The following is a 10,610-nucleotide window of genomic DNA, read 5'->3' on the forward strand; positions in this document are numbered from 1 at the left end:
TTCAAAGAAACATACACTCCAAATTAGTTAGGCGAATATGAACTTATGAGGAAGAAGAAGAAACAAAATTAAGTTACTCATGGATCATACTAGTTAGGCAGCTGCAGCTGCTTCTCAAACAAGGATCCATAGTATATGTTGGGAATTAGCTACCTCAGCCCAAGCCCGCCCTCTGGTTCCAGGGTCCAAGAAAAACCAAACTGGTGGTCTATTTTCCATAAGAAACCGTTACAGAAGCACTTGGACCCTATTTGTTGACTTTCTTCATACTTTTGGAAATCATATAATTGACCAATATGCTGTTGACGTGAGTCTCCTAATTAATCAAGGAGATTTATTTTCTTGATTAATTAAGGGATTTACTTTCCTATTTTATATAATTGATAAATCTTTGTATAATTAGGAGATACTTTCCTAATTCTTTCCTGTATCTAATTCTTTGTATAGCACTCTTGTAAACTCTTATATATACCTCCTTATGGAGAAGAATAAATCATCTGAACATATTGAAAACCCGTATTCATATTTTAGCATATGCATCAAGAAGTTCAAGGAGGCACGTACGCCGCATAGGTTGATTATTCATTGTATCACATGGTATCATGATATATAACTTGGCACCTACGACAATATTTACCTTAGTTTGTTAATTTTTGTCTTTACTTTCTAAAATCCTTTAATACACTTTTAGGTCATTTCGATGTAATTGAAAAGCCTATATGTATATATACTTTTCCTTATACATATATAGAAAGAAACTAAAGTCGTAGGGGGAAGCGACTATGTTGAGTAAAGAGGCAACAACTGGTAACTGGATACTGTGTACCTTCCCTCACCACTTGAAAATGTTTAGGTAACCACGTTCCCTGCTTTGTTGAGCCGCACCATGGAACCGAGAGCTCCAAGTGGGCTATTTTTGGTAACCAGAACTTGTGATGCGAGATGAATCGGAAGCTGGGTTACGGTGCCCAACTGCGCCCTAACCTAGAACTCACAAAGGGTGGGTCGATTAAGACAACAAGAAGGTGGTCATGGAAGTCAAAATCCGACATACTATTTATTAAATAAAAAACTTTGTTTAAAATTGAAAATTTATTAGACATGAAACATATGTACGTACATGAATTGTATGTTGCTTTTTTTTTTTTTTTAAACGTGCATTTTCTAAACTACTCTTATCGAACCGAAGGGCTTTTTTTAAACAAAAACCTTAAGCTGTACTTGCGATTTTGGTGTTGGCTAAATAGGTGCTGGAGAACACCCAAATAAGTGCAGAACAGTACGAGCTTATGAAGGATCTCATAATACCCCTTGGCAGAGCACCCCAATTCTCAGCTCAAAGCGGTGCCTAATGCAAAGGAACGAAATTCAAGGAAAAAAAAGTTTTTTTTAAATAAATAAAAAAACCCCAGTATAGTCGCACGGCTATACTATTTATTAAAAAATATTTAAAACCCCCGTATAGCCGCGCGGCTATACTATGTAATTATATTATATTTAAACAGTCTAGCCGCACGGCTATACTATTTATTAAAAAAACTTTTAAAACGTATAGCCGACCGGCTATACTATTTAAATTATATTATATTTAATAAGTATAGCCGCCCGGCTGTACTATTTAATAAACAAAATTAAAAAATAACTGCAGTATAGCCGCACGGCTATCCTATTTATTAGAAAACTTTTTAAAAAACTGAAGTACAGCCCCGCGCGCCGCTATACGATTTATTATATTATATTAAAGAGTATAGCCCCACGGCTATACTATTTATTCAAAAAAATTTAAAACACTGAAGTATATTAGCACAGCTATACTAATTTAATTTTATTAGCGGCTAGACTATTTATTAAAAAAAACAAAAAAAAACTGATGTATAGCCGATCGGCTATACTATTTAATTATAATAGTATTTTATGAGTGCTGCTAAATGAAATCTAAAATTTACTGAGTACACCCTATGATCTATGTATACCATAATATTTAAATTAAAATGTAAAATTAACTAAGTACACCCTATTTAACTATCAAAAATACCCCTTGTACACCCTAATACAAACTATCTCTCCAAAACAAAACCCAACAACATTCATCGATCTCCCCACGATCCCTTTTTCTCTATACTTTGATTCTCAAAGTTTTTAACTGTACAATCTGGGCAATATTGTTTTTGATATATCCTAAATCTAATTAATGATACAAAAACGTTCTACAGAATTCTTTGATATTGATCCTAAATCAAATAATAAGTAACACTAAGTAACGGAATCACTCTTATTAAAATACTCAATTTTGCAGCTTCGGGGTTTTAAATTTTTTTTCCCATGAAAACACAGTATTTCATGTCGTCTGATTTTATTTTTCTCTTTCTGGTTTTTTAAAACAAATTTTTTTTCTTTCTGAATCCAATATCTAAAACCAAAAAACAACTCTGATTTATCTAGCCATGTCTTTTTAGTTTTAGTTTTCATGTGGTTGTATTTATCTAGCCGTGTATTATATATGAAAATTCTTTGACCAACTTGGTACTGTGTACCTTCCCTCACCACATGAAAATGTTTCTACGGCATTGCGACTTTAAATTTGCAGCAAATTATATTGCCATATATTTAGCAATAATTAAACAATTGAGTCGCACTTTTCAAATCACTAGCTAGATTGTAGAACAAGTATTACTATACCATTTTTTACTCTTGAATAATATGACATTTGTTCGACATAATTAAAATCAGAACAATACTAGTTGAAACGCGTGTATATATAATTTTGCCCGACATTTCCCATTTGATGGAAGATTTCTGATGGGCCGGAAAGACAGAAAAGTATATATATGGTATTTTGAAACCATTATAATTGCAATGATTTCACAATATTAAATGCTTTAATTCATTTTATAAAGTATTAAGTGTAATTCTTCTTTCTCTTTCGTGTTATTTGTAAGCTGTCATAATGTGTGACAGAACAAATATGTATGTATACAAGTACGTATAGTGTGAAATCATGCATAATTGCACATCCCATAAACACAGTACTCTCCCTTCTTGCACTGCTGATTGCACCCACCACAATGCCTCTTGTCAAATGATGCATTGACGCACTTTCCCCTGCAGCAAATCTCAGTGTAATTGCATCTGTAGCCGCAAAATCCACAGTTGTATCGATCCGTCTTCACGTTAACACATTTCTTCTTGCAGCAATCTGGCCCTGGACTGTTCCTCAAACGACAAACCCTAGGAAACTTGTTGCAAGTGTAATCGGCCTGTTGCACATTCTTCTGATAAAGAAAACGGCTCACTCCTCTTAAAGAAGTAGTTGTTTCTCCTTCATCTGGTATTTCAGGCAATGTTGCTTCAGTACTCTGCATTGCCACGTCCTCGTTGTAATCTTCGTCCAAATTTGCAGCTGCAACAATGGCTATCATTGCTAGGAGTGTAACGAAGATGTTCATCAACTTCATGGCCATGACTAAATTATAAATTGATGATATTTTTCTCTCTTTTCCTGTAGGGAGAGGATATTTTTGTAGGAGAAGAGTGTAGACTTAGTGTAGAGTTTCAATAGGATACGGGATTTTATAGAAACAATGGGGGGAGAGTTGACAATTGGAAACTTGATGTACAAGTTTTGCTTTATTTGTGTGGTTGCAGTGATGGTCTAAATTCATTAGGCTACTTGTAAATTACTCAATATCTTCTCTGAAGAAATCATTTGATTGGCAACAAAGAAAAGTTGGCCTCCTCCAGTGATTCTGTATCCCAATGATAAGTCTGAGAAAAAATATATATATAAAAACAAAGAAAGTTACCCTTTCCCTCACCTTCACATCATTGATAAAATTTTGTGATATTTTAACCCCATGATTGAAATTTGAATAGTAAATAAGAAAGGGGGGGACAAGGGAAATAAAGATGGGAATAAAATCTGATTGTCCTACTTCCATTAAAACAAGTCACACATTGATTCCCCAATTTGGTAAGGAAAGCACATATTCTCAACACCCAATTCACTACTTAAGAAAATATTTCAGGCTTCAACATTAATGAGCAACAATTTTGTACCCTGAGCATATATACCTACAATATTTCTACTTCTAGTGTACAAATTTGCTGTTTTCTTTTTCTTTTTTGGGTGAAACCTTTGGATTTATCTCTCTCTCAAACAATTTTGCTTGAGAGAGAGATATAATGAATTACCAAAGCCTGATTATCCTGACTTTAATTTTTCCTCTGCATTCTGTCAAAGCCAAAACTTCAAGCTGCAATTACCAGGGAAACACTAATCAGCTGGTTGACTTGCAGAAACAACTTCATGTTTGGGAAACTTACTCCAATGCAGAAGAGATGAAACCCCAAATGCAGGTTACTTCCATTCAGAACCCTGCAGTGATCACAACACATCTAAGAACATGGAGGGGTCAAAACCCCTCTCGTTTTCAGCATTACCTAAGAAATGTATGTAAGATATATATTTGTTAAAAACTTTCTTCTTCTTTTTTGTTGATAAATTAGAAGATTAATTAATTAAAGTGCGTAATTAAGTTTAATGACAGACGCATGGGGTTCTGAATATCTTCGGATGGGGAACTTTGTTGCCAATCGGAGCAATAACCGCAAGGTACTTCAGAAAATTTCCCTTCAAGTGCAGCGAATGGTATTCTGTGCACATAAAGTGTCAGAGCGGTGGATACATTGTAGGCACCGTTGGATGGTGTAGTGGCATGTTTCTTGGGAATTCTTCAAAGCAACAAAGCAACAAAACACATCGTGTTCTTGGGATCATTATATTTACTTTCGCCACCATTCAAGTAAGTCAAATTCATCCTCTTGGCTCCAAACAGATAAAGAAAAAAGTCAAATTCTTGTTTTCATTTTTTTTTTCCATACAAGCGATATTAGGAAATAAGGAATAGAATCTAGGACGTCAAGTGCAAGGGTAAATATTATTTTCATTTTAAGTCATTTGTGTAATAATTTTTTTTTTTAATGGTTGTTCGTTCAGATGCTTGCCATGTTTTGGCGACCTAAGGGAGAAAATGGGTTTCCCAAGTACGTGAAGATATGCCATCATCTTCTTGGCTATGCTCTGATTGCTCTAACCATAGCAAACATATTTCAAGGAATAAACAATCGAGCTCATGCTGCAAAGTGGAAATGGACTTATGTTGGAATACTTTGTGTTTTAGGTGTTACTGCTCTAGGATTGGAAATTTTTAAGTGGATTAAGCGTGCAATGATGCGTGAGGCAGTGAAATTGAACAGCAATATGTATACGTCTCCTTGAACGCCCTACCCATTATCAAATCTTTTTTTTTTTTCCTACAATTGTTTCATTTTTTGTTCCTCAATGTGACTAGTAAGGGATACACTAAATTCTCACACCTACAATAAGAATTTGATTATTGTTTTTCGTTTTTGTTATCAATTAAGGTGATGAATTCAAACTTGAGACATCGTTCGACTATTGTTGCGTTAATCCTTTACTGGATTTATATTTAAAAAAATTAAAAGCAAGGATATTAAAATAAAATTAAAAAAAAAACAACAACAACAACAACAGTAAAAAAAAAGGTCATAAACATCAAACCTGAGCCATAAACTTCAGCTGAAGCCTTACATTCTATAGCCCAGGAACCTAGCTTTTGGGCTTCTGCCGACGCCATAAAACTATCTTCTTTGGGCCTTATCAAACAGTCCAAATGTGACCTTTCGCACTGCAGTTGAATACGGCGACGTTTCTAATCCGCACCTTCTGGCGCTCCGGGCAGTAATGGCAAACGTGAGTTTTTAAGCTCCACTGCACAGAATGCAATGGGATTGTATCGTAAGCCAACAATCTGGAGAAGGCGGAGAGAGAAAACGAAGTCAAAGGAGAGGAGCAACCAGCCATGGCCAGCTCTGCCGCAATCGACGGAGTCGCAGCCGCGGCGCTCCGTTCCGTGATGCAGCGCGTCCAGCTGGCAGCCCAAAAATCGGGACGTGTAGCCCACGAGATCCGAGTGGTGGCAGTGAGCAAGACGAAGCCAGTCTCTGTGCTCCGCCAAGTGTACGACGCCGGCCATCGCTGTTTCGGCGAAAACTACGTCCAAGAACTCGTCGAGAAAGCTCCTCAGGTTGCTTTCTTTCTGCTTCTCTATCTCTCTCTTGAGTTTCGACCAACTTATTTGTGTTGAAAGAAATGAAAGTGGTTAAATTTTTGGTGATTGATTTGGGCCCTGCAGCTTCCGGAAGATATTGAGTGGCATTTTATTGGGAATTTGCAGAGCAACAAAGTAAAGCCCCTTCTAAGTATGATTCTTTTTCTTTTTCAAATATGTTTGGTCATAACTTAAGCCTTTAGCCCATTTGTAGAAAGCAATAAGCGTTTTTGTTTTGTTATTTTCAAATTGTGCAGCTGGTGTACCCAACCTTGCAATGGTAGAGGGTGTGGATGATGAGAAGGTAGACACTTATTCTAGTAACAGCATTTTCTGTGTAAAGTTAGTTTTGGGTGATGGGTATCGAGAAAATCAATGTTATTTTGTAACAATTATGTAATTCTAGTCAAGATTGTACCTTGTCTTAGTTCCCCTTTGGATTTCTGATGGAAATTGAATTCACTGGTCCTGTGTTGTATACAATATTTGCTTTATTTATAATGATTGGGGTAATTCAAGAATAGTGGCCATGGTTAATTACCTGTAATTAGGGAAGCTCATACTTTTCTTATGGATAATCATGTTCAGCAGTTCTTAAACTGAGCACCTTGGTTGGTTTTCAGTTTACTCCACCTTGTATGTTTTGCAGATTGCAAATCGTCTTGATACTGTAGTTGCTAGCATTGGCAGAAAGCCTTTGAAAGTCTTGCTCCAAGTGAATACCAGTGGAGAAGAATGTAAGTCTACTAGATATGAGCAACCCTTTTCTTAGATACAGTGGGAGATGCTTGCTTGAGGACTATGGTGGTTTGCATTTGCATTGTTATCGGATGAATGTTTTCATTCATTTTGTTCATTATCAAATGTTTGTCAACAATCCATGGGGCTTCCATAAGTTAGTCATTTATTCTTAATATTTTCTAGATAATATCTGATCTCTGTAAAATACCATTGTAGCAAAATCTGGTGTTGAGCCCTCTGGATGTGTGGAGCTCGCAAAGCATGTCAGTTTGGGCTGTCCAAACCTTGAGTTTTGTGGTCTAATGACAATTGGGATGCTGGATTATACATCTACACCAGAAAACTTTAAGGTGATGCTCCAACATACCACATGTAAATCTTTCTCAAAATTTCAGCACCTTTGGTTTCTTGGAAAATCTCAAACCAAACCGTTTGTTTTCAGACTTTAGCGAACTGCAGAACTGAGGTGTGCAAGGCACTTGGAATACCAGAAGAGCAATGTGAACTTTCAATGGGCATGTCTGCAGACTTCGAGCTAGCTGTAAGGACCAATCTTACGCTATTGTAATCTGTTTCACAATAAGAAGAGGGGAAAGGGGAAGGGGGTGATTGGTTTGGGGTATCTTGGTGCTGGGTTGTTATAACTTATAAACTGTCATCTTTTGGGCAACCTTATATGTTAAAGAAAAATTTATTGATCCTAGCACCAGTGAAGTTTTTTCACTAAGTTAAAACTTACGCATGTATTAAATTGCTCGACTAATGGAGAAATTTGATGGTTTTGCAGATCGAATTGGGCAGCACAAATGTGAGAATTGGATCTACAATATTTGGGGCGAGAGAATATCCAAAGAAACAATCAAATTAGCCGGACAAACTTGAATTATTTTCTTGTAATTTTGTGCACTGATTTTGGCAAATTGTAGTCTATGCCATTTTGGATATGTAATTCAAACTGTATCTTGTAACTTGAACAGATAAGTGAACTTGAATAAATAATTTACATGAGCATGACTGGAACTTCGGGCACACTTGTTACCTGCAGTATGCCAATTCAATATTTGGCCCATCAATCTGAATTCTGAACTGAATTTTAGACACCATGCTCTGCCCAGTGAACAAAACTGCACGACACTAGTGAGATCATTTACGAACAGATTTTTGCTCCAAGTGCGCGAGAATACTTTTTAAACAGATTTTTGAACTTTAGTTAATCTGATATTTATTTTCTATTTTCTATTTAATATTAATAAATATGACAAATCGTTCTCACTTCTCGGTAATCTTCTTTGTTGGCGACCCCCACCCTCCATTGTCAATAATCAGTAGCATGAGTTATGATGAAGAAGCTAAACAGCTCTTTCTTAAACCCCCTGAGACCACCACCTCAGCCTTCACCAACTGCCACGACCCAAACTTTCAACGCCATCATCAACCGCCTCTCATCCCAAGGCTCTCACCAAGAAGTCCTTGTCACATACTCCTCTATGCTCAAAACCAACACCCCTCCGGACACCTATACCTTTCCTAATCTCCTCAAAGCTTGCACCTCCTTAAACCTCTTCGCCTTTGGCCTCTCGTTCCACCAATGTATTGTCGTTAATGGGTTCTCTTTGGATGCTTACATTGCTTCTTCTCTGATCAACTTCTATGCCAAGTTTGGACATGCCCAAAATGCCCGCAAAGTTTTTGACGTAATGCCTGAGAGAAATGTTGTTCCTTGGACTTCCATTATCGGATGCTATTCGCGTGCCGGAAGTGTTGGCATTGCGTTCGATATGTTCTGTGACATGCGGCGTGAAGGAATTCAGCCCAGTTCGGTTACTTTGCTAAGCTTGCTCTCCGGAGTTACGGAGCTTACTTATTTGCAGTGTTTGCATGGTTGTGCAGTACTATATGGCTTTGAGTCTGATATTACTTTACTGAATTCCATATTGAATGTGTATGGTAAGTGTGGAAGAGTTGAAGATGCTAGGGACTTGTTTGAGTATATGGATGGAAGAGACATAGTTTCGTGGAATTCCTTGATTTCAGGCTATTCCCAGACTGGAAATATCAGAGAAGTATTTCAGCTTTTGCGTAAGATGATGGTTGAAGGTATTCTGCCAGATAAACAGACATACGCTTCTGCTGTGTCTGTGGCTGCCACACAGAGTGATCTTAAATTGGGAAAGTCTCTGCACGGGCAGATTTTAAGAACTGGATTTGAATTGGATTCCCATGTCGAAACAGCGCTTATAGTTATGTACTTGAAGTGCAGCAACATTGATATTGCCGTTCAGATATTTGAAAGGACGGCAAATAAGGATGTGGTTCTGTGGACGGCCATGATCTCAGGGCTTGTGCAAAATGATTCTGCAGACAGGGCACTACACGTTTTCGGTCAGATGCTACAATCGAGAACAGAGCCATCTAGTGCTACCATAGCTAGTGCTCTTGCAGCTTGTGCGCAACTGGGTTCTCTTGATCTGGGAACCTCAATTCACGGTTATGTGTTGAGGCAAGGAATGAGGCTGGATATCCCTGCCCAAAACTCCCTTGTTAGCATGTATGCAAAGTGTGCACGATTGGAGCAAAGTCGTGCCGTTTTTGAAAGGATAGGCAAAAGAGATTTGGTTTCTTGGAATGCTATAGTTGCTGGATATGCACAAAACGGTCATTTACGCAAGGCTCTGGTTCTTTTCTCCGAGATGAGGGCAACCCTTGAGAAGCCCGATTCATTAACCGTGGTCTCCCTCCTCCAAGCTTGTGCTTCTCTTGGGGCACTTCATCAGGGAAAGTGGATTCACAACTTTACCATGAGAAGTTGCCTTAGACCATGCATCTTGATAGACACAGCTCTGGTTGACATGTACTCGAAATGCGGTGACTTAGACAGAGCTCACAAGTGCTTTGTTGAGATGTCAAACCAGGATCTGGTCTCATGGAGCACAATTATTTCTGGTTATGGCTGCCATGGAAAAGCAGAGACTGCATTGAGGATGTATTCAGAGTTTCTGCACACTGGAATGAAACCAAATCATGTCATTTTCCTCTCAATTCTTTCTGCTTGCAGCCACAATGGGCTTGTCGATACGGGTTTGAGCATATACCAGTCAATGACTGAAGATTTTGGCATTGCACCGAGCCTGGAACACCGTGCTTGTGTCGTAGATCTTCTCAGTCGAGCCGGAAGGGTTGAAGAGGCCTATGACTTCTACAAGAGGGTGTTTCCAGAGCCTGCAGTTGATGTCTTGGGCATACTCCTCGATGCTTGTCGAACCAAGGGCAATGAGGAACTGGGGATCATTATCGCAGAAGAAATTTTCACGCTGAGACCTGTGGATGCTGGAAACTACGTGCAACTGGCACATAGCTATGCTTCAATGAACAGATGGGATGGCGTTGGTGAGGCATGGACCGAAATGAGGTCTCTTGGCTTGAAAAAACTCCCTGGCTGGAGTTTTATTGAATTGCATGGGACTGTCACTACATTCTTTACGGATCACAATACAAATCCTCAATATGACGATATGGTGTCAATATTGAAAATGTTGAGCTGGGAAATGAGTAAATCGAGTATAGACTATATAAACCAGACAGTTGATTGCTAAATTTTGAGAAGACCTCTCTTCAATCCTTACTGCAGTATTAGTGAGAGAATTCTAAACTTGCACGCACATTATTTGTAGACCATAGAGTTTTGATCCGTGTAACAATCTACACCTAATGATACACGAGGAAATGAGCCACCTTCAG

At 38.1% G+C, this 10,610-nt stretch overlaps 4 protein-coding genes across 4 annotated transcripts; 3 read left to right on the top strand and 1 right to left on the bottom strand.

Annotated features, from left to right (window-relative positions):
• Nucleotides 1-2,996: 2,996 nt before the first annotated feature.
• Nucleotides 2,997-3,461, bottom strand: LOC110761495 (uncharacterized). Its single transcript, XM_021963979.1, has one exon. The coding sequence runs from the start codon at nucleotides 3,459-3,461 to the stop codon at nucleotides 2,997-2,999; it is 465 nt and encodes a 154-aa protein (XP_021819671.1).
• Nucleotides 3,462-4,053: 592 nt separating this feature from the next.
• LOC110761522 (cytochrome b561 and DOMON domain-containing protein At5g35735-like) lies at nucleotides 4,054-5,368 on the top strand. Its single transcript, XM_021964004.2, has 3 exons — nucleotides 4,054-4,449; nucleotides 4,548-4,802; nucleotides 4,997-5,368. Exons 1-3 carry the CDS (start codon nucleotides 4,183-4,185, stop codon nucleotides 5,276-5,278), a joined length of 804 nt encoding a protein of 267 aa, XP_021819696.2. The 5' UTR covers nucleotides 4,054-4,182; the 3' UTR covers nucleotides 5,279-5,368.
• A 414-nt stretch (nucleotides 5,369-5,782) lies between these two features.
• LOC110761505 (Putative pyridoxal phosphate-dependent enzyme, YBL036C type) lies at nucleotides 5,783-7,892 on the top strand. The gene is made up of 7 exons (XM_021963988.2): nucleotides 5,783-6,107; nucleotides 6,216-6,282; nucleotides 6,389-6,435; nucleotides 6,781-6,868; nucleotides 7,089-7,222; nucleotides 7,315-7,413; nucleotides 7,660-7,892. The coding sequence occupies exons 1-7, from the start codon at nucleotides 5,883-5,885 to the stop codon at nucleotides 7,738-7,740; spliced, it is 741 nt and encodes a 246-aa protein (XP_021819680.1). The 5' UTR covers nucleotides 5,783-5,882; the 3' UTR covers nucleotides 7,741-7,892.
• Nucleotides 7,893-8,024: 132 nt separating this feature from the next.
• Nucleotides 8,025-10,499, top strand: LOC110761503 (Tetratricopeptide repeat (TPR)-like superfamily protein). The gene has a single exon (XM_021963985.2). It carries the CDS (start codon nucleotides 8,210-8,212, stop codon nucleotides 10,463-10,465), a length of 2,256 nt encoding a protein of 751 aa, XP_021819677.1. The 5' UTR covers nucleotides 8,025-8,209; the 3' UTR covers nucleotides 10,466-10,499.
• The last annotated feature ends 111 nt before the right edge of the window (nucleotides 10,500-10,610 follow it).

The sequence above is a fragment of the Prunus avium genome, chromosome 4 (assembly GCF_965620075.1).
Source record: "Prunus avium chromosome 4, drPruAviu1.hap1.1, whole genome shotgun sequence".
Classification (NCBI taxonomy): Eukaryota; Viridiplantae; Streptophyta; class Magnoliopsida; order Rosales; family Rosaceae; genus Prunus; species Prunus avium.

Coding starts and splice junctions, on each gene's coding strand:
- LOC110761503 (XM_021963985.2), top strand. CDS start 8,210: ATGATGAAGAAGCTAAACAGCTCTTTCTTAAACCCCCTGAGACCACCA.
- LOC110761495 (XM_021963979.1), bottom strand. CDS start 3,461: ATGGCCATGAAGTTGATGAACATCTTCGTTACACTCCTAGCAATGATA.
- LOC110761522 (XM_021964004.2), top strand. CDS start 4,183: ATGAATTACCAAAGCCTGATTATCCTGACTTTAATTTTTCCTCTGCAT. Junction 4,450..4,547: donor TTCAGCATTACCTAAGAAAT/GTATGTAAGATA, acceptor GTTTAATGACAG/ACGCATGGGGTTCTGAATAT. Junction 4,803..4,996: donor TTACTTTCGCCACCATTCAA/GTAAGTCAAATT, acceptor TTGTTCGTTCAG/ATGCTTGCCATGTTTTGGCG.
- LOC110761505 (XM_021963988.2), top strand. CDS start 5,883: ATGGCCAGCTCTGCCGCAATCGACGGAGTCGCAGCCGCGGCGCTCCGT. Junction 6,283..6,388: donor CAAAGTAAAGCCCCTTCTAA/GTATGATTCTTT, acceptor CAAATTGTGCAG/CTGGTGTACCCAACCTTGCA. Junction 6,869..7,088: donor GAATACCAGTGGAGAAGAAT/GTAAGTCTACTA, acceptor ATACCATTGTAG/CAAAATCTGGTGTTGAGCCC.